The sequence below is a fragment of the Otolemur garnettii genome, unplaced genomic scaffold (genome assembly GCF_000181295.1).
Source record: "Otolemur garnettii isolate 467f Iridium unplaced genomic scaffold, OtoGar3 scaffold00003, whole genome shotgun sequence".
Lineage (NCBI taxonomy): Eukaryota > Metazoa > Chordata > Mammalia > Primates > Galagidae > Otolemur > Otolemur garnettii.
Genome location: NW_003852398.1, coordinates 27,418,863 through 27,440,220, shown reverse-complemented (window position 1 = coordinate 27,440,220; position 21,358 = coordinate 27,418,863). Strand labels below are relative to the sequence as shown.

Here is a 21,358-nt window from a genome sequence, read left to right as displayed (position 1 = left end):
TAAAATTCTAATATTGTCTATAAATCAAGCACTAGTTAGAAATCTGGTAACTTTAATCTATTGTGGTTGCTTTTTAGTTCCTACATTTGGATTTTATTTACTCTGTTAATAACCAAAAAGTTTGGCCTGTCATGAGTGGTGCCTGCAACACACATGCGACACCACTAGACAGAAGCAGGAAAGTCAATTTGCAAGTTCTTTGCACTGACCAATTTAAGAATAGTAGCTACTATTTGGTAGGCTGAGCTACTATGCTTACCAAAGGCGCTACATATTTTGTCTCATTTAATCTTCACAACCACTTTTGGGATAGGAACCATAAATACATCCATTTCACAGATGAGAAAAGGGAAACACAGGAGAGTCAGAAACTTGCCAAAAGTCCTGCAGGTGGTAAGAGCTGAGCTGGCATCTGGCTCAGGCAGCCTGACCCAAGGGCCAGGACATTAACCTCATAATGATCACTTTACTCTGCTGCCTCTCCCAACCCCCCACAGAATTTATTTTAATTCTTTAAAAGCCACTTTAGATACGAGTAAAGCATAAAAGTACTGAATCTCAGAACTTGAAGAAGATGCGGAGAATCGTGAAATCCCCAACCTGCCTTAGAAAATGAAGGCATATCCCAGCCTGTTTGAATTTGCTAGGGACTGGGAATCCACAGAGCACATTCTAAATTTAAGGGTATCCTCTAAAACCAATTTTCTATAAATTCCAGTTTTACCCTCGCTTCATGTAAAAATTCCTATCCTTAATTCTTTTTCTGCATGGTGGTCCTACAGACATCTGAAGACTGCTTTAACATTCCTCTGCCTAAAGTTTATTTTCTGCAGGTAAAAATATTCCCAGTCGCTGTCAACCAGGGTGATTTTGCTTGCCAGGGGAGATTTGGCAAGGTCTAGAGCCTTTTCTGCATCATTACAACTGGGGCATCCAAGGGGTAGAAGTCAGGAAAGCTGCTCAACATCCTCCAGTGCACAGGCAGCCCCCACCAACACTCACACAGAAGAATTACCTGGTCTATAATGTCAATAGTGCCAAGATAGGAACTTATGTTTTGAGAGGTCACCAATAGCAGGGGCTTCTTATCCTCTATATGTGCTGGGGTGTGTCATTTCCTCTTAAGAGTGGGATGGCACAAGAGACAGCACAATACTCTGGAGCATCCTATACAGACCAAAGGGGACCTACTGCATTGCCTTCTACCCTGTCCACCGTAATTTAGTATAGCCTAGGGCACAGCCAGAAGCACAGCACACCTGTGCTCCCTCGGAGAGGTTATAATCTGGACAGCAGTTGGGAGTGCCCCTGATTAGCTGATTTGTAAGTTCCATGAGGGCCGAGATATTTGCCATGTTCACTGTTGTATCCCCAGTGTCTAGTCCAATGCCAGATAAACTGGATGATCATAGACTCGATTAAATAAGTAATAAATTCTAAATCTTTACCAATTAAAATGAACTCCATTAAAATGTGTTACCAGTTTTGGAGATGTGAAAGGTCATTATCTATCAGAGGATGGGGAAATATTTTCTTTGGTATCTTTTCAGCTGTCTTTTAGAGACTAAGGATAGTGAACAAGAAAGTGTATTTCAGGTGCCGTAGACAGCAAAGACAAAGACTCAGAGAGAGAAACCATACACACGGAATATATATTCATAAATATCTATCCCTATAACCACATAGATCTATAAACATAAAAGAATACAAGTTAACTGGATGTTAGGGTGTTTGTAGGGAAATTAAAGGCAATAAGCCTGAAAAAGCTGGTGGGGGCGGGCCTCTGAGCCATGGTTCTCCAACCTTATCAAGTGTCAGAATCACTTTGAAGATTGGAAACAGATTTCTGGTAGTTCTGGAGTGAGGCCCAAGACTATGTGTTTCTGACATGTTCCCAGGTGATGTTGTTGCCAGTGGACTGGGGACTACACTTTGAGAACCACCGTCTTAGAGATTTTGAATGCTAGGCTAAAAGTCACCAAAAGCTTTTTGACCTAGAGAATGCCCAACACAATTAAATACTGCTGCATGCTCTACTATAAAAGCTGAATTACAACAGATTAAAAAAGAGGTTGTTGATTCACAGGTTAGATGGATAATATTTAGGAGGTAACAAATGATTCTGTCTCATTTCCGGAACAGAGATGAATCTATAAGATCCGTTCTCTAGCCTTCCATTGGATATTTCTCATTCTTACTTAACTGGAAAACTTTTACAAAGTGATTAAATGAATGTTCAAATGACAAGTGAAGTTCCAGATGGCCAGGATTAACGAAAATGTAGCAAAGGTATTTACAAAGTAATTTCTTATGCAAAACATTTCAAAAGTACTGCTCATAAAACTCCATTTAAATCCCCTTTGGTAAACCAGCCACCAGCTTCTCCAACTGCAGCCATGTGCAAATGTGTGATCAAATTGCTTTTAAATGTCTCTGGGGACACAATTTACTTTGACAACTCTTAGAAGACAGCCGTGTATTTTAAGCTCCATGCTAATCCCTCCTGCAATTAAGGAAAATTCTACCTCCTCACTTCCTGCCCTCCCAACTACAGGGAAGGCAGAAGAAGCAAAAAAGAATAATTTGGAATCCTAGACTTTCAGAATTGGCAATGATCTTAGCAGTCAACTTCACAACTTTACTTCTTCACAATTGGGTACCAACTCTCCTTGACTTTTTAGCTCCACGGCCATAGGGTCAGTTTCTTTTTTTTCTTTTTTCTTTCCTTCTTTCTTTTTTTTTTTTTTTTTTGAGACAGAATCTCAAGCTGTCACCCTGGGTAGAGTGCTGTGGCATCACAGCTCACAGCAACCTCAAACTCTCGGGCTCTAGTGATTCTCTTGGCTCAGCCTCTCAAGTAGATGGGACTATAGGCACCTGCCACAACATCCAGCTATTTTGTTGTTGTTGTTATCATTGTTGTTTTTTAGCTGGCCCTAACCACTGAACTACAGGTGCCGCCCTAGAGTCAGTTTCTTAATCTCTCCAAGATCCAGTTTCCTCATCTGTAAAGTGGAGGTAATCATGTCTGCCTCCTTTGTTGTGAGAATTGATAAAATAATATGTTTAAAACATAAGTTCCTGGTACATAAATATGTGTTTAATACATATTATGATAAAAAAATTCAAATACATTTTGGAACTACGAGCTCTAAATTATTTAACAAATAACATCAAAGTCACTTATTCAATGTCTCTCCCCAGCAGTTGATTCTAAGAAACATAAAAATGAATGGGTTGGTTCCTAAAGATGAATGAAAGCATTGAGGACATATTTACTATGTGTAATAGAATTACATGTAAGATATGTAATAGTCATACACTGTTGTTTAAGCCACTAAGTTTTGGGGTAGTATTACATGGTAATGGATTACCACAATAAGGGTAAATAGGTCATATACGGCTTGAGCGAGTTCTGGGGTTCACGGGCTGGGTAACAGTCCTCCCTCCAGGAGATGGTCTAATAAATTTCTATGGCAGAACTCTGGATAAAGAGACTTGTCTCCCTGCTCTTAGTAACTGGTTTTGTTATTTGAGCAGTCCCCAGATTACAAATGAGATAGTCTCTGTAGGTTTGTTTTTCAGTTGAATTTGTACATAGGGTATTAGTAGTGACCCATGTATGTAAGTTGGAATAGGTACATTTACCTATTACATGCCACAGCCTCCATTTGTAAGTGCGAGTTGTATGTAAGTTGGATGTTTGTAACTGAAGGTTGCCTATGCTGTTCTTTAAGAAAGAACTGAAGGCTTCTTCCCTGTGGTCCCCAGGCTTGGCAAATTGCCAGTCACCTGGTGCATCAGTGAGGAAGACCCAGCAGGGATATTAACCAGAAGGCAGGAACAGGAAGAGGGGCTGAGAACACAGCCGAGAGCAGAGCCAGAACTGGGGTTCCAGGAAGGAAAGGCTGTCAGGGTAGGGGACAGCGAGAGACTCCTTTTTGTCACAGATCCATAAGACACCACATCAGGTCTTTACAGGAACCATTAACCCATGTGCGATCTGCAGATTTCATGTTTACTATGTTCCTCTCTGTCAAATATTCTTCTTCTGTACCTTCATGATAAGAAAACTCGCACAAAAGGGAGTACCAGCTGTCTAGGAAGGTGTCTTTCTGACTGATTGCAGACTAAAGGAAAAGAATAGCCTGCCAAAAATGTCATCTGAAAACATTTTGGCAGGGGCTTCCTGGACACACACAGAGTTACCAAGGTGTACAACTGTGCAAATCGATCAACCTGCCAGCAGACACTGGCTGCTTATCCCCCTGACTCTTCCAGACTCAGCTCCAGGGTCACATCTTCTGAAAAGTCTGAAAGTCCTCACTGGCCCCCCAGAACAGTGAATGGTTCCTCACCTCTGCTCGTTTTTTTTTTTCTTTTTTTTTTTTTTTTACATAGCACCGTGTATATATCTGATCTGTGACCCAGCATTTTTCTAGTTATATGGTAATTGTCTGCTTTCTTCTTGACTGTTGCAGCTATTACTATTCCTGCTACACACACCACTCCTATGTGGAGGGCACACCTTATGTCAGGAAATGTGTTCGGTGTCATATTTAATTCCTGTAAGAACTCTGTTAGGCATCTGTCATCACCCTCATTTCAAATGTGAGGAAACTGAGGCTCGGAGAGTTAAATCCACTTGCTCAAGATCACACAACTAGGTTACGGTAGCCCTGTGTCTTACACCCAGACCTGCTGACATCCATGCCCTGGTGACACTGATAAGTGGAGCAGGGCCGGACAAAAGCTTTCCTATCTGAGAGGAGGAAGGAGGATACGCAGTGCCCTAGGAGCTTTTGAGCTGAGGACACACAGAAGAAAAGTTATTTAAGGATGAGCCTTGCAGATATGATAATATCCAGGAAAATTAACTAAGGAGCTAGCTGCTGCAGTAACTCAGAAATGTGGTGGGAAAAGGGAATAAAGAGGAAGGAGATGTATTTGAAAGATATTTACAAAAATACGGCTCTGATGGGGCATGCAGCTTATCGTGGTAGATAAGTAACAGATGACCTCACAGAAGTGCGTTTAAATGACTAAAAGATGAGTAATAGATGTACCTTTGAGGTACAGAGTGGAAGAGGATACAGAATTAGTTTACGGTGGAAATTTCCACTTTGAGCACATTCGAGAAAACAGAAAGAGGCTTAAGGCAAGATGTTGAACAGGCAGGTAGACATAGGAGTGTGGAGCCCGCACGGGCCAAGACTGAAGGAGAGGCACGAGCAGAGGCGCAGGTGAAGCCACAGGATAAGACAGGGCTCCGAAGGAAGGAGGAGAGAGTCTCTCAGGGATGGAAGGCTGAGGACACAACCTTCAAGGACACTGAGCTATGAGGTAGGGTGGAAAAGATGAGTGAGAGTGTGTGGGAAGGCACTCACAGCAGCCACGAGGACTTTGCATTTGGAAGGCAAAACCATAGTGGAACAAAATTTCTGGCTGACTAGGTGCCACGTCCTATAGTATTCAGTTTATTAACTGAATAATAAACATTCATTTACTCCTCACAAATCCCAAAGAGAAGGTACTGTTATTAAAACAATTTTACAGATAAGGAGAAACTCAGGAAATTTAAGTAACTTCCTCAAGATCACACAATTGATAAAGTTCAAGCAGGAATTGAATTCAAGCGGTGCAGGACCCCAGGCCTCATTCCTAACCACTTTATATATGGAGAGTTCTAAGGGAATAGAAAAATGGACACCCAAGTCACGGCCAACAAGCACAAGCCGTAGCTCGGCCAAAAGTGCCTGGAGCTGCCACTATGTGCCTGCTATAAAAACACAAGAATGGATGTGACAAGGGCCTGCTCTCAATGAGCTTATGTTCTAGAGTGAGACAAATAAACAAATAAGATGAGTGATAACTGTGATGCTTATGTTCAGTGCACTCTGGGGGCTCAGTGGAAGAAACACATTTGGGGGAACGAATCTCAGCCAGTCATCAGAGAAGGGGAAACATTTTATCTGACTACTGGAAAAGGGTGTGTTTACAAGTAGAAGAAAAGAAACTTCAGGTACAGGTAGCAATATGGAGTAACGAGGAGACACGTCATACTCGGGGAAGGATAACACCGCGGGTGGGTGGGAGTTGAGGTAGGAAAACCGGACGGAGGTCATGTTGGGAAAGGCACCGGAAGCCAAGTTAAGAAGTTAGCCTTTAGTTAATAAGGGCTTTTCTGGGCCTTCTCATATGGGTATTCTGGAACTGTCACAGCTCGTGGCTCCCCTTCTGTCCTTTCCTTTACTGACAGCTATATGATCTGCAGGTCCCAGCCTCAGCCTCACCTCCTCAGGAGCCATCCCTGCTTTAGAAATGGCATCTTGGCACAATGCAATGACTTTTTTGACTTCTCTCTATTCTATTTCAAAGGTCATCAGTTCTAGGTACTGTAATTACCTATCTGCTCTAGGTATTCCCCACTATACTAAACGATCAGATTCAGAGCTTTCTCTGACTATTCAGCACTGTATTTCCAGTGTCCAGAACACCTCCTAGCAATTAGTAAGCACCTGATAAATATTTGATGAGATGAACATAAAAATAACAGTTCATATCCTCTGGCATGAAATTCGGCTTAAGAATTATTATTATTATTTGCAAAGCATGAATATATGTGGGGGGGGAACTTTTAATATACTTTCCTTGCCAAATGCATTCCAATCCTGTGGGAAAACAAATGTAACTGTGTGACACAAGTTCACAATGACAGACACTTTTCATTTACACATTACAAAACTGAGTTATGCTCCTGGGAGATCATTAAGAAATGCAGAAACACTTATCTCCAGCACAGGCTTAAATACGCGCGCTTGGAGTCAGGATTGTATGTTTTACAAGTACTCTTGTTTGAAGGAGATCTGTGACTGAGGAACTATTAGTGGATCTTGTAGGTAAAACACATCAAGTTTCTGGGCCATACAGGGAAAGGGCGACAACTCAGTTGGATGTATCAAAATTAAAATCTTGCAATGCTACAGAAAATGGTAGCTTCACTGAAGTGAAACAGACTCATAAAGGGAATTACATTTGATGCAAAATACAGCATGTTCAGAAAAAAGGGATCAGAATGGTTCAAAGTCTGAAAAACATGACTTATGAGGTCAGTGGAAGGTTTGAGGGATATTTACCATAATATATGGAAGACTTGGGCATGACATAACTGTTTTGATATGGAGGCTCCATGAAAATAACCTCTAGTCCCTTTGGTTGCCTAAGAGAAGTTGTCCTTTACTCTTCTTGTCCGTCCCACACCCTTCTGTCTGGTGGGAACTGCCATTATTTCACACCATATGCTGCTAGTAAAGCTGAAAGTCACGGCACCTGATCTCTTCCCAGTGACCAGGCTGTCACCCCAACATCATAGTCACTAGTTGAAGAAACACCATTTGACTCAGGTGAAGCCAACTGACATTCTTCCATGAGAAACGGCATTTCGGCTTCTCTTCCTATGGACTCCTCTTTCAAGGATGGTTCAAGACTCATGTTGTCATGGCTACTTTTCTTTCCTGGTGGATGAACCCAGCCTGACCATGAATCCAACAAGAAATTGGAGCTAAGGGACAGCGTAGGAACAAAGGGTGACAGATACAAAGACATGAACAGAGAGAAACAGAGGGAGACAAGAGAAAGAGAAAGCAAGGTGGAGATGAAGAAAGAGGGAGCCAGAGTCAGACTAGATAACCGTGTTCAAATCCTCAAGGGATGCCATGTGTGAAGCCAGACTTTTCAGTTAATTGAAGCAATCCGTTTATTTTTGGTCACATGCTGCTGAAAGAGATCTTAACAATGGATCATTTAATACGCAAGTGGCAAGAACATTACATTCATGCAATTCAGCAGAATATGTACCGTAAACACGTTCAAAGGCGTACTGAAAACATAAACTCAGAATATATTCACGTAGGCCTGCTTAGAGCATGTGAAAAAAATTGGAATTTATAGGGGTTTACTATTCCAGTGGTTACCCAAGGGCATGCAGCTATGGAGGTGGAGAGAAATAATTGGAGACAATTTCATGTTCTACTTGTGATCTGATGGCATTTTTTATAATTATCAGGTATTACTGTTACTTTTGTTTTTTAATATGTGAAGATTAGAAAAGAGGCTGTTAGAATAGATCACAGGCCACAAACCGGGATGAGGTGAACCAAGATCAATGTGAGAAATAGTCCACTGACAAGAGACGGTGAGGGCTGCTTTAGAGGGAGAACTGGAGGTATTTTGTGTGAAAGCAGAGAGAACACACTGGTCAGAAAGATTTCCACATTCCCCACCTTTCTCTGACCTCACAGGGAACTCCCAGCACCGAAGCCCAATGTTCTCAGCAAATTGAGGAATGTGCCGTCTCAGGAACACTTTCAGCTAAAGGGCTATTGTGGGTGAACTTGCATTTGAGAAGGTTACCTCCTAACAAAGGGGAAATTGAAATTTAAAATGTCTATTTCAGAAATTAATAAAGGTAAAGGCTTTCAATCAATGCAATCGACCATCCTATCTGGTCAGCACCAGGCCCTATGCTTTCTACGTAACTAACTGTTAATTGTTCGGTAAAAATTTATTTGTGTTTTTCTTTTTCATTCTCAATATTTCTCTCTCTCCACACAGTCATGGATGCTCAGATACGTACGTCTATATATTTATTTTACAAAAACAAAATTATGTTAAACATTGAAGTCTGAAACCTGTTTTTTTCCCACATTAGTGATATTTTCTAGGACAGAACACAAAACTATTGCTCATAATTTCTAACAGCTGCATTATATTCCACTTTAAACCCTAGTACTCTGTTAGGATACTTGGTTGGTTTTCATTCACCACAGAATTTTACTGAAAAAAGAATCAACTGTACTATAAAGCTTTTCATGTAGTTTGGATCTCCCATGACCCATACTACATAGTATATAATGAATTTATTTTAATTATGCTTAGGAAATTATTTGTAAGGAGCCATTAAACTTTCATTAACAGAATTTATTTCCCAAGGCACCAGGAAGCATGGTGAGTTGAGAAAGGTAGTTGGGAAAATTTAAAGGACTTCTGCATTTTAGTTTGATCCAGGAGTCTGCCATCTGGGGAGAATTAGGAATCGAAGTGAGCATTCTTACTCAAAAGGCTCTACCCTGTATCAGTCACTCCAGAAGACTCACATGGCAGCTCTAGGGAGAAGGACAGGCGTGTTGCCAGGAATCACACGGCTAGCAATGCCATCGCACCTCGCTGAGATGCTCACTCTGTGCTTTGGCCCATCCCAGTGGAGCTCAACTGTCAGCTGAGAAGGACACAGCAAAAATAGAAGCTAGATGATAAATAAAACTGCACTTTTCCAGGCTAAAGCGCTGCTCTGCAAAATTCCGGATGGGCCCTCCAACCTAATAAGAATATCACTTTGGGGACAAGGAAAGCTACAGACAAGGTGGGGGCAAGTTGTCCAAGCTTCCAGAAAAAGGCATAACCAAACAAAACCATCTCATACCTTATTTATTATGGTAATGGAGTTTTTAACGTCCACCTTCAGAGAAAGAAATGAAATTACTGGCAGCAATGCTCAGAACATGCTGACTGCTCCATTTGTTCCATAATGTTTACCAAATACTTAAATTGGTATCCATGCTTACTGGTTGGTTGATTGTCAACCTCCCTATGAAAATGCAAGTTTCATGAGGGTAGGGACCCTGCTCTTGTTCACAACCTTGAGCTTTCTCCCACTGTGGAAGAAAGGGACATTCAAGAAGAAACTATAGAATTGGTTTCAATCACAGGTGCAATGAGTTCTTTAAAGGAGAAAAATGGGTTTGATGAGGTCAGAGAAGACTTCTACAAGGAAGAAAGGATTAAGCTAAAATATGAAGGCAGGAGAGGCGGGGGCAGAGGAAATTTCCAGGCAGAGGGAGGAGCCAAAACTCTGAGCATAGAGTACGAGAGAAAGAGGAAGAGGAAGTTGGTGAGGGTAGCCAGGGCCTCCGGTAGGGCTGGGAAGGGCTCACAGAGAGGTGGTGGCTGTAGATGTGAGAAAGATGGTGAAAACCATACAGGAGTCTGGCCTTGATCCTCAGGGCAATGAATGGCCACTGAAGGATCTGAAGCAAAGGAGCAACAGGACCAGAGCAGCCCTTTTTTTTTTTTTTTTTTAGTTAAATCATAGCCATGTACATTAATGCAATCATGGGGTACAATGTGCTAGTTGGCTATCTGATCTTGTGAAGGGTCAATGAATCAGAGGGGGATAAATAAATCTGGAGACGACATTTAGGAGGGGGTTGCAGTGATTTGTGCAAGAGATGATATTAGTTTGGACTATAGCAACGGAGATGAACAGAGTAGATCTATCAAGGAAGAAAAATTAATAAAACTTGTTATTTAAACCTAAGGATTAGAAAGACCTTATAAAGAATAACTACTAGGTTTCTGGATGATGCAGCTGCAGGAGCAGCTATCTGCTATGGAGATCCAAATGGTTCAGATAGTTAAGAGAAACTGAAATTGACAACAACACCCACCAGTTATTCAGAACTACAATGCTATAAAATAGGTGCTATCTCCACCAATTTTAGAGATAAGAACAGTCAAATTTATAAAGGCTTCATACTGACTTGTTGCCATTTTTAGAGCCGGGATTTGAACTCAAATCTCTTTAGTTCTATAGCAGAGGGTTCTTAATGACCAACTCATCCTGCTTTGTGACCACTCAGGCCTACTCAGGGAAAGTTTCCTCATGTCAAAAGAGTCCAAACATAAATCTGAAATTCTGAGGCTAAACTTTCCTAGGGAAACTCCAGACTTTCTCTCAGGGCTGCCCAGATAAAACATTCCACACTGAACAGATGACTCTCTATCTTCTCCCACTCTTTACTCCTAGGCGTTATCTAAACCTCAGGGTTACCTCTGGCTGCCCTGTCTCCCCAGCCTCGCCTTCTCCAGGCTCCTGTAATACTTCCCATATTACTACTCATCTTAGAGCCAATTATATGCAGGTTACCCAACAGAATTTCCATAGATTCTCTACTTCCTTATATTTTATTTTCTATAATGTGAACTTTCATGCAATGTATTCTAATTATCTTAAAAAGTCTTTCATATACTGAAGTCAGGTTATTATAAACAGGTTATAAAGACAAATTTCAAACTATGACATGTGATGAGTTTGGCTGTTGGCCAACAGTTTGATTATACCAGTGTCACTATCTCTAGCTATGTAATGGAGTCTCATTATACACGCATTTAATTTAAGCACACTCAACTATATGTTCTTGGCAGAGTGAAGAGAATGATTTAAACACAGGAAGCCATTGCATCTGCCATTCCAATCAATCCTCATATGTCCCAAGAGATAGGAGGAGATGGATCCACTGTCTTATCAGGTGGCTTCATGTTGTAAGCACCTCTCTCAGTATGAGTGATTCTCTGGGAAGACTTATTTTAGTGTTTAAAGATACATATTTTAAGTATATCAAAAATTTCTAATTTCACTCACCTACTTTTCCTAGTCTTCAGTTAAAAAAAATAACAATGATCTATCCCAAGATTGGAGGAAACTGTGGGTGTGTTGGATGGCTAAAGACCAAGTGAGAGGTCATTCCTGGTAATTCTGATAATGTGGAATCTGCACCTCACAGTTTCTCCTGGTAACTATCCCCTTAGATGTGACTACACTGACAGCAGCATATATTTTTGTAATCATCTTTTTTAAATTGCATTCTTCCTTTACTATCAAATACAAATGAGCAGAAATTAGAAAATAAAAAGTGCTGATACAAGGGATAAACATACATCTCCAACAAAGGAGACAAAGATGGAAAATATTAAGCCAAGTCAAATATAAATGTAAAATTAGGCAACATGAATCAAATTCTAGACTCAAGTCCAAAACCCATGCAATTACTGGAAATTTTATTATCATCTATTAACCTCCTGGAAAAGAATCTCCACAATGATGTGCACATACCTAAACATGTATAGAACTCTTAACTTAGACATGTTTTCAGGAAAAGGTCATGTCCCAAACATAGGGCACTGTCATTCTGAAACATCCCTGCTGCCCTCTGGGAAGATGTACTAATTCCCTCAGAACTGTGTTAGGCCATCAGTACAAAATTTAGTGCTTTTCAGTAAACTCGTATATACCTCGTTTAGTGCTCTTCAGTAAACTCGTATATACGTTATTGGTATATATTGCTATTTAGATTGTAAGCTCCCTGCAGGCAAGTTCTAGGTCTTACCAAAGACCTTAAAGAGAGGCCTGACTACAGTGGAGCCCTTTGCAATGGCTGGAGAGTAAATGAATAACTGAATTATTAAATTCGCTTCTCTGAAATTCATTTCTTCTAAAGAATTAAAGAAAAAAAAAAGACATGGCATAATATCCATCAGGTCATCATCTCCAGCATGGAGCCCATTAGGCACTGTCCTTACCTGTCCAGGGAAATACAGCACAGGTGAAAAATCGACGCTGTCGTAAGCAAGACATCTAGAGATGTCCGGATAAGGCAAAACATCTCCCCATAAATCCAGATGTCTTGAACCAGCTCAATGGCACCAAAGGGCATCACCAGCACGGAAACCAGCAGATCCGCAAAAGCAAGAGATACAATGAAATAATTGGTTTTTATTTTCCTGTGAGTGAAAAGGTATAAAAGGAGGGATGGGGAGAAGGGGGAAGAAAGCAAGAGAGGCAACAGGAAAAAGGGAAGCAAAGAAAGAAGGAAAGAAGAGAGGGAGGAAAAGGAGACAAAAGTCACATGTTTAGTGTACTCAGTGAGATTCCATTCCCCTTCTGTAATGTGGTGACCTTGCATGGTCCAGCCTCTTCTCATTTCTCCAGCCCCCTCTTGTGCCAAAAGCCCTCTCTTCCTCTCCCTTCTGGACACCCTGGCGTCATCTGAGTTCCCTGAGCACATGGCTCCCTCCCAGTAAGTGGCTTCTGTACCGGTGCTCTTTCTGCCAACCATTAGTCCAGTTTGCAGTTATCTGACACCTGCCCCTCAGTCTTTGAGCATTCCCAGGGAATCCTGCCAAAGAGTGCCCCTCACAAACTGTAGTCCCATTTCACCATTTTACTCTCTTAGATGGACTACTGTGTGCCACACATCTGTGACATCAGTCAGAATTGCACTTGTATACTTAATTTGCATTAGCATTGGATTAGTGTGTGTCTTGCTTAGAAAGGAATGGCTTTCATTATCCCCTTTTATGGCCCAGTGACTCTCCTCCCAGGGTGAACACTTGAATCACCTAGTGAATTTTAATGAATACTGATGCTCAGGTCTCACTCGAGATCAATTAGTTCAGGAACTCTGAAGGATTAACACCCCACTCTTCAAGGATTGCAAGATAAAAACGCAAGATGCCTGATTAAATTTGAACTTTAGCAATGAATATTTTTATAAGTATGTCCAAAATATTGCATGGGACATACTCATACTACATAGTGGTACTATTCAAAAGTGCTTCACGTGATTCTAATTGTCGGCAGGCTGAGCCTAATGAAACAGAAAGGGAAGACCCAGGTTAGTCTCTTGTCAGCCATCTCTTCCCTGAATCTTTGATAAGACAGAGAAGTTAGATTTGATGTGTCTCAACAACTGTATACATAGTGACCACAACTATTTAACAATCAAATATGACATTGACAAAATGACAGAAGGAACATATACTAAAGTGCTTACACTGGTTCTTTGAGAGTTCCAACATTATGTGTGAACCCCTTTTCCTTGCTGTATTTTTCAAATACTGTTCCCATGAATGTTTTCCTTCTTAATTACAAATTACAGTAGAACCTCTGTAAGTGGACCATCCAAAGGACTGTAACAAACTTGTCAACACATGGAGGTGGTCAACATAAGGAACTGGGCCTACTCTATGGATATACATATATGATGCATATCTGGTCTATGAAAATTAGGTCAACTTAAGGAAGTGGTCAATGTAGGGTGGTGGTCAACTATGGAGGTTCTACTATAAAATAAAATGTTCAGACTCAGCTCTTCAGGGAGAGCCTGGAATTTCACCCATGTTTCCTCAAGAGGGTCCCGCGTGCTGCTCACCTGAGCTGCCTGTCCCGGCACACAGCCACCATCACCAACAGGTTCCCCAGGATGGCCATCAGGATAACCGCTGAGAGAAACGTGAGCAGCACAACCTTCTCCACTGACCCGAAACCCTCCTTGGAACTGGAAGACATGACACACAAGCACAGAGAATTGAAGGACACTTGGAGACACAGGAAAGAAAGTTCACCTTTTCCTCCTTGATCTTCAGGAAGGTAATTTCACCATTGGCAGCTGCAACACACATTTGTCAAGCACCTAATATATGTGAAGGTCTCAATTCGTCACTTGACATGTGACCGTGGGTAACTCCTACATAATGAGGAGGAAAAGGCTCCGAGAGGTGAATTAACTAGTCTGGGATGGCACAGTTTTCCTCCATCCAAGGACTTATGGCTTTCTTTCAGAGTACTTAGCTCAGTTTGTACTTAGACATTTGGCTGACTCTTGTTTAGTGTATGTGCCCACCTAGATTAGAAACACTGGATGAATAAATGACAGTAACTCGACCCAGGGTTTGCCCAAAGCAAAGCTGTCCTGTCTTCACTGTCCCATTCCTGCACACGTGGAAGCTGCTGTTTGCAGGTATGCTGCCCCAGAGAGAGAAGATCATGGATGAAGGTTATTTTTCATCAGTTCACTTGGACAAACTGACCTCATTTTTTCTGTGAAGCCTATTGAAGGGACAGCAGCCATCAACAAGCTCAGTGACTCCTTTCACTGTTTTGAACCACATTTCTTTTGGTACCCACCATATGCCATTGTTTTCCCAGTTCAAATTTGTGTGCTTGTCAATTTCAGCTTCTGATTTGATTCTACAAATGTTGCCTTCCCCATGTGTACTCAGCATTTTGTTTTATTAACTTGGCAGTGAAGATCTTCTATGCATGACAGTATATCCCCAGGTTATTCAGAAACTATAGAAAATTATTTTTTTTATACTGCAATAAAACAAAATAAAAAGGAAATTTCAAAGAATCTTATATTTCCCAAACCCAAACCCCACATTTCAATATGGAAAAACCAGGGCCCAGAAATGGGACCTGAGTTGTCAGAGCACTTTAGTGGCTAGTCTGAGAGGAGCTGTTATCTTGAGATCCCACCACTGAGAATACGGGGGCCCATGAATTGAGAATTATCTGTCTTTCCTGAGCTTCTGTGATTGAAAATTGAGATGGCCACTGGCTCCAAACAATAGTGGCCTGCCAACTCCTGGCCTTATCCCAAACTTCTTCCATTTGGCTAGCACAAAAGACAATATTTTTATGCCAGTTAGAATAAGGAATTGGTCTTATAGGGGTTGGAGAATGAGAAAGTCTTTCCACTCTGCTGAGAAGTGTTTTTACAGATTTTTTGACTGAAGTGTTCAGGGCTAGGGTTCAGATGAAAAGAAATCCCATGTGGGGTCATCTAAATCATCCTTCCACACTTAAGTTCCAACTATCAATAGTTCCAACATTGGACATGGAAGATTTAATTCAATGAGGAAAAAGATCCCAATAGCCGATGTGGCCACCAAAAATTAATGTGACCTTAGGCTGTGTTAATTTAGGTGGAGCGTGTAACAAAGGAGGTGATAGTGGTTCTTTCCTTGTCCTTCCAGAGGCTCTGACTCAGAACTCCTCAAGGCTTATGTGCTGGATGTGCCTTCTTTCTGGGATGCTCCTTGACTGGCTGGCTTCTTCTAGTCATTGAGGTTTCAGATTAAATTTACTCTCCCCCTAAATATGTGTCATGGCCAGTAAATATTTTTCATTTTCTTTATAGCATTTATTGTTATCTGAAATCACTTTTGTTATAGATTATTGGCTGTGCCTCACCCCTACAGATGGACTTGGCTATCTTTTCAAAATTCTCAGTGCCTGGTATAGAGTCTAGTCTACAGTATGTGTAATATATATGTGTAGACCAGAGGGTGGGCTTTAAGCAGTGTTCCTAATCTTAGCTGCATATTCAAACTACCAGAGGAAACTTGAAATATACTGATGCTGGGGCTCCACCCTCAGAGATGCTGATTTACTTGATGTGGGTTGCAGCTTGAATACAAGAATGTTTTAAAGTTCCTAAGTAATTCTATGCAACCAGGATTGAAAATCACTGCCAGAGGGAGTGGAGGCAGGAGGTAGTAGTGGAGAATTCATAATGACTGAAGATGACCTGCAGCAGCTCCCTGGTGTGGGGAGTATTTCAGAACACCCAGATGACAATGAGGTACTACTGTACATCCATCAGGATGGCTATCATTAAAACAAAATGAAACAAAGGAAAAAAAAAGAAGCCTCAGCATGAATGTGGGGAGATCGTGAACCTGTATTGCTGTTGGGAATCTAAAATGATGCAGCCACTGTGGGAAACAGTTTGGTGATTTCTCAAAACATTAAATATTCTGTACTTGTAGAATGACTACATGATCCAGCAATTCCATCCTAGGTATCTAAGCAAAGGAACTAAAATCAGGGATACAAACAGATGCTTGTCTACCAATATTCTATAGCAGCATTATTCACAGTAGTCTGTAGCAGCCCGTATAGCTTATGGCTAGGGGGAGTGAGAATTATAAGAAATATCTGTGTAGCTCAATGATGGAACACCTTGGTGAGAAGGGCATGGAGAGGGACTTAGTTCTAACAAGCATGAGAGAGCTCACGAGATGAGAGCAGTGGTGAATTGGCAGTCTCTACACCTGTGGAGAGGTTTCTTGAGAAGCACAAGATCAGCCTTATATTAGGCTAGAGGAGAAGGCAGTCAGGGAGTGTGTACTTTCTATCACGGACTTGCTTACTCTGACTCTGTCTCCTCTCCCGCCTGCAGAACGCCAGCATGGCGTCTCTCTGATGAAGATTACCAAGCTCTGCTAAAGACCAAGATCTATTTATTCTAAGAAGACTGCTTTACTCTCTCTCTCTCTCCAGCTAAGGTAGATAGCCCTCAGGCATCTAAAAGAAACTGTACCTGAGCAAGGTAGCTTAGGGATCCATGTCCAGAACCTACTTAAGCCAGGCCCAAGACCTGGCCAGTCCTGGGCCCTGACAGTAATCCAAAGGTGGACAAAACCAAAGTGTCCATTAATAGAGAACTGAATACATGTTGGAATTTTCTTTCTCCATAAAAAGGAATAAAGTTCTGATACATGCTACAAAATAGATGACTCTTGAAAATGTTACTCTAAATGAAATAATTCACACACAATAGAATGAATAGTAGATGATTCTACTTATATGAGGATCCTAGAATAGGCAAATTCATAAAGACAGAAAAATAGAATAGCAGTTATTAGGGCTTAGGGATAGAGGGGAATGGGGATTTATTATTTAATGGGTTCAGAATTTCTGTTTGGGATGATAAAAATATTCTGGAACTGGATAATGGCACACTATAGTAAATGTTTTCAATATCACTAAATCATACACTTATATGATTATTTTATGTATTATGGTAAATTTTATGTTGTTTATATTTTATCACAATAAAAAAAGAATACATGAATGATCACACAGCAGGATACTACTAGGGCTCCTGTATGGGGAGGAGGCTGGTCTGGCTGCTTTTAGGTCCCTTTTTTGTCTGTGTTCTATGATTTAAACATATCCCAGAACCCTCATCATTAGAATCATCTTTCCTGTGCTGCCTTTTCTCTTATAGGAGGAAAAAACAGATTCAGAGTGTCTGTGATGAACATTGCTGGCTCTGGAGAATGTACATATGTATATTTCAAATCAAAGGAGAACATGAGGGTCAGACAGCATCAAGTTCAAGTTCAGTAAGGTTCATTTGTGGTATGACAATTAAGAGCTAGAAATTGCTAAACTTCAAACTATGAGTGATGAGCAAAATTCAACCACAGAATTCTTTTTTAATTAGGTTGAACTGTCCATTGGACCAAATGTAAGGCCAGTAATGATAATTAAAATAAACTAGTGCAAAATCCACGTTAGAGCCTTGGCTTACCTCTGATCCCCCCCAGGAATACTGCCAACCACTACCAGGCAGCTCTCATCTGGCCAAGGAGCTGTCCACTTCACTAAATTGGTTCCCTGACAGCTATTCTTATGAGAACTGCTACTTTCTCTTCCTTTTTTCTTTTTCAGTGACCTTTTGACTCACTAATAAAGAAACTTCACAAGCTTGCAGCCTGTATTTGCCATTTTTCTCTCAGCTTAATGAGAGAAAACATAAGGATGCTAATTCTGGATGAATTTCCATATACGTTAGTGTCTATAAAAGGAGACTCCAAGTGATGATGTATAACACGAGTATTGTTAATAATATCAGAAGCCCATATAGGAAGAATAGGAAAGGAAGTCTTGGGTTATGTTTTGTTATGCCCACATACACACACCCACACACACTTTTTTGAGAGTCAAGAGTATGTTTTTTATTGGTTTTGTTAATTGTTTGATGTGTGACTTCAAAAATATACCTGCCTTCGCTAAGCCTCAGTTTCTTCATGGAAATCAATTGAAAAAATCAATTGAAAAAATTAGGCTGAATTTCCTATTCATCAAATATGTAATTGAGTGCCAACTATACACCAAGCACTGTGCTGGATACAACAGTAAAGAAAATGGACAAAATCTCTGCCTTCGTGGAGTTCACCCTATGAATGGCAACAGGAACAGGTAATAAGCAAGTGTATGATTAAAGAAACAAGTATAGCTTGTGATCAGTGATTCAAAGTCTTACTTCTCCAACTTTAACGTTTACATTAACCCAAAGGATCTTCTTAAAAGTACAGATTCTGATTCTTTAGGCCTGGGGCAGAGTCCAGGCCTCATTTCTAACAAGCCCTTAGGCATTGCTGATGCTGCTGGTTCCTGACTCACACTTGGAATAGCAAGACCATAGAAGGCATAAAGATGAGAGGGTGACAGAGAACACAGTGGGTTAGCAGGAAATGTCATGTAGTCAGAGGATGCCGGAGGTGGCGATTCAGCTGGGTTCTAACATGCAGAGGATTCCGGAGTTCGAGTAACCAGGAGAAGTGCATTCATTCAGAAGGAAGTGAAAAGGCCCTTGGAGGAGAAAGACGTAGTGTTCATTGCCAAAGCAGAATGAGCGAGGGACAAGGCATTTGCATTGTGCTCAGAAAAGTCATCAGGAGCCAGACTCTGAAGGCTTTGCTATTCTCTGCAGAGAGGTGTATGTTCTATTAGAATATAAATGGGAAGACAGAGTGATGTAAGCACACCAGTGACATGAGGGATAAGGAATGAGTGCAAGAGAGTAAACCTGCCAGGGGTCCTGCCAGAGTCCAGATAAGTGAGGACAGTGGCTTGGAGTAAGGTGGTAGCTGGGGAGATGGAGCAATGGGTAGAGTAAAGCTATATTTGAGGAGTAAAGGGATAGATAAAAGCAATAGAGTCCATGGGTGGGCAGGGTGTAGCAGAAGTGAGAGCTCTGTTTCTGATTTGCACAACTGGATAAATGTTCAGTACAACTTAACGAGATGGGAAAAACACATTAAGTATGAAATAACCACAGACATGCAAGTGGAGGTATCAAGTGGACAAGCAGACTATGAACTGGGGGCTCAGAAGGGATGACTAGGCAGGTGATACACACTCAGGACTGCCAGCATTTCTATGGGATTTAGATCCTGGGAGGGATGTGATCACCCAAGAAGAGGGTCAGGGTTGTGACAAACTCCAACACGCAGTAGAGAAAGAAGAACCAGCTGAGGGGATGGAGAAGGACTAGTCAGGGTGTTTTAGGGATACCAAGTGAGTGTGCTATTGTGAAAACCTAGAGCAAAGAAAATTTTAAGTGAAAAGAAAACTATCTTCCTTAACCATCCTTTGGAACTACTACAGGGCCACCATTAGGAATCACAGGAGGCCAGGAGGCACAGCAACTAGAGCAATTCTGTTTTTATCTTTTGAACTTTGCAATAAAATTATGTTTGACAAGAGGGCTCCAGTATCGTACCAATGATCTCTGCAGAAATTGCCTCCTCTCCCACTTGTTGTAAGTGCCACCTCCATGGAAGAGAGCCTTGAAAACACACAGCACCATCATGAAAGATCCCATTACTCCTTGTGCAAGTGTTCATTTCCCTATTACATCCAGGACTGCACAGTCATTTATAAATGAATTACACATATTTTAAAAAAAACATTTGTTTTCTCATCAATCAAAAATTAGTGAGAAAAATGAAAAATACTCTGACTTCAAAGAGAAAAGCTGCTAAGATTGGATTTTTTCTACTGTAAATCTTATTAACCTTAAATGTGAGGTCCCAGAGTTTTCTACACCCATAAAAGATTGGGTCCTGACCAGAATGCTGTAAGGTTCCACTTAGCGTGACTAAACTTCAGAGAGGCTTTTCCCTGATTCTAGGCTCTGAACTCCCCCTTTTTAGAGCATTTACTTTAGAAAATTTATAATTGTCAAGTCTTTCTCTGTCCTTGGAAATGTCAGTCAAAGCCACTCATCAGTTTTATAAGCCAGGAATATCTTTCTCAAGGACCTGGGAGCCCTACCTTTCAAATGAAACCATCAAGGGAGAAAGTGCTTCTATTTCTCAGACTCTGGGGAGGGTTGGAGCCTAGCTTTGGTTTGCACCTTGGTCCAAGTTGCAAAACTACTGCCTGTCATCAAGATACGAGCAAATTTTCTTCTCCTTTGGGTAAGCCCAATTAGCAAACAGAGACAGCTATAATTTCCACCCCCTACGCTCCCACCAATACATTTCTTAAAAACTCTCCTGCCTTTTGCTGTAGTGGAGTTCAGATGCCATTCTGGTCTATTATAATGGCCTTGAAAAAAGTCACCTTTACTTATATAATTTTGTCTAGTGCTATTTTTGTTTTTATAGTATATATCATATTTTACAACTACAGATGCTTTATAGGGTTATAGCCAATAAACTCATTGTGGTTTGGTGCCTGTAGCTCAGTGGTTAGGATGCCAGTCACATGCACCGGGGCTGGTGGGTTCCAACCCGGCCTGGGCCTCCTAAACAACAACGACAACTACAACAAAAAAATAGCCGGGCATTTTGGCAGGTGCCTGTAGTCCCAGCTACTTGGGAGGCTAAGACAAGAGAATCGCTTAAGCACAAGAGTTTAAGGTTGCTGTGAGCTCTGATGCCATGGCACTCTACCCAGGGCAACATAGTGAGATTCTGTCTCAAAATTTAAAAAAAAAAAAAAAAACTCATTGTAACTTGACAATATTGTAAACAGAAATTGCATTTAAGACATCTATCCTACTGAGCAGCATAACTTAGCCTAGCCTATTTCACACGTGCTCACAAAGCTTACATTGGCCTACCATTGGACAATGTCATCTGGCAACAGAGTGGACCA

The 21,358-nt window shown here is 41.1% G+C and overlaps 1 protein-coding gene across 3 annotated transcripts in view; it reads right to left on the bottom strand.

Annotated features, from left to right (window-relative positions):
* HTR4 (5-hydroxytryptamine receptor 4) overlaps positions 1-21,358 on the bottom strand; it is a 194,985-nt gene that overhangs the window by 79,266 nt on the left and 94,361 nt on the right. For all 3 annotated transcript variants that reach the window (XM_012807695.1, XM_003782058.1, XM_003782059.1), the window contains 2 exons: positions 14,049-14,174; positions 12,418-12,618 (listed from right to left, as the gene is read on the bottom strand). In XM_012807695.1, coding sequence (XP_012663149.1) covers positions 12,418-12,618; positions 14,049-14,174 — 327 coding nt within the window. The remainder of the gene's footprint in view (positions 1-12,417; positions 12,619-14,048; positions 14,175-21,358) is intronic.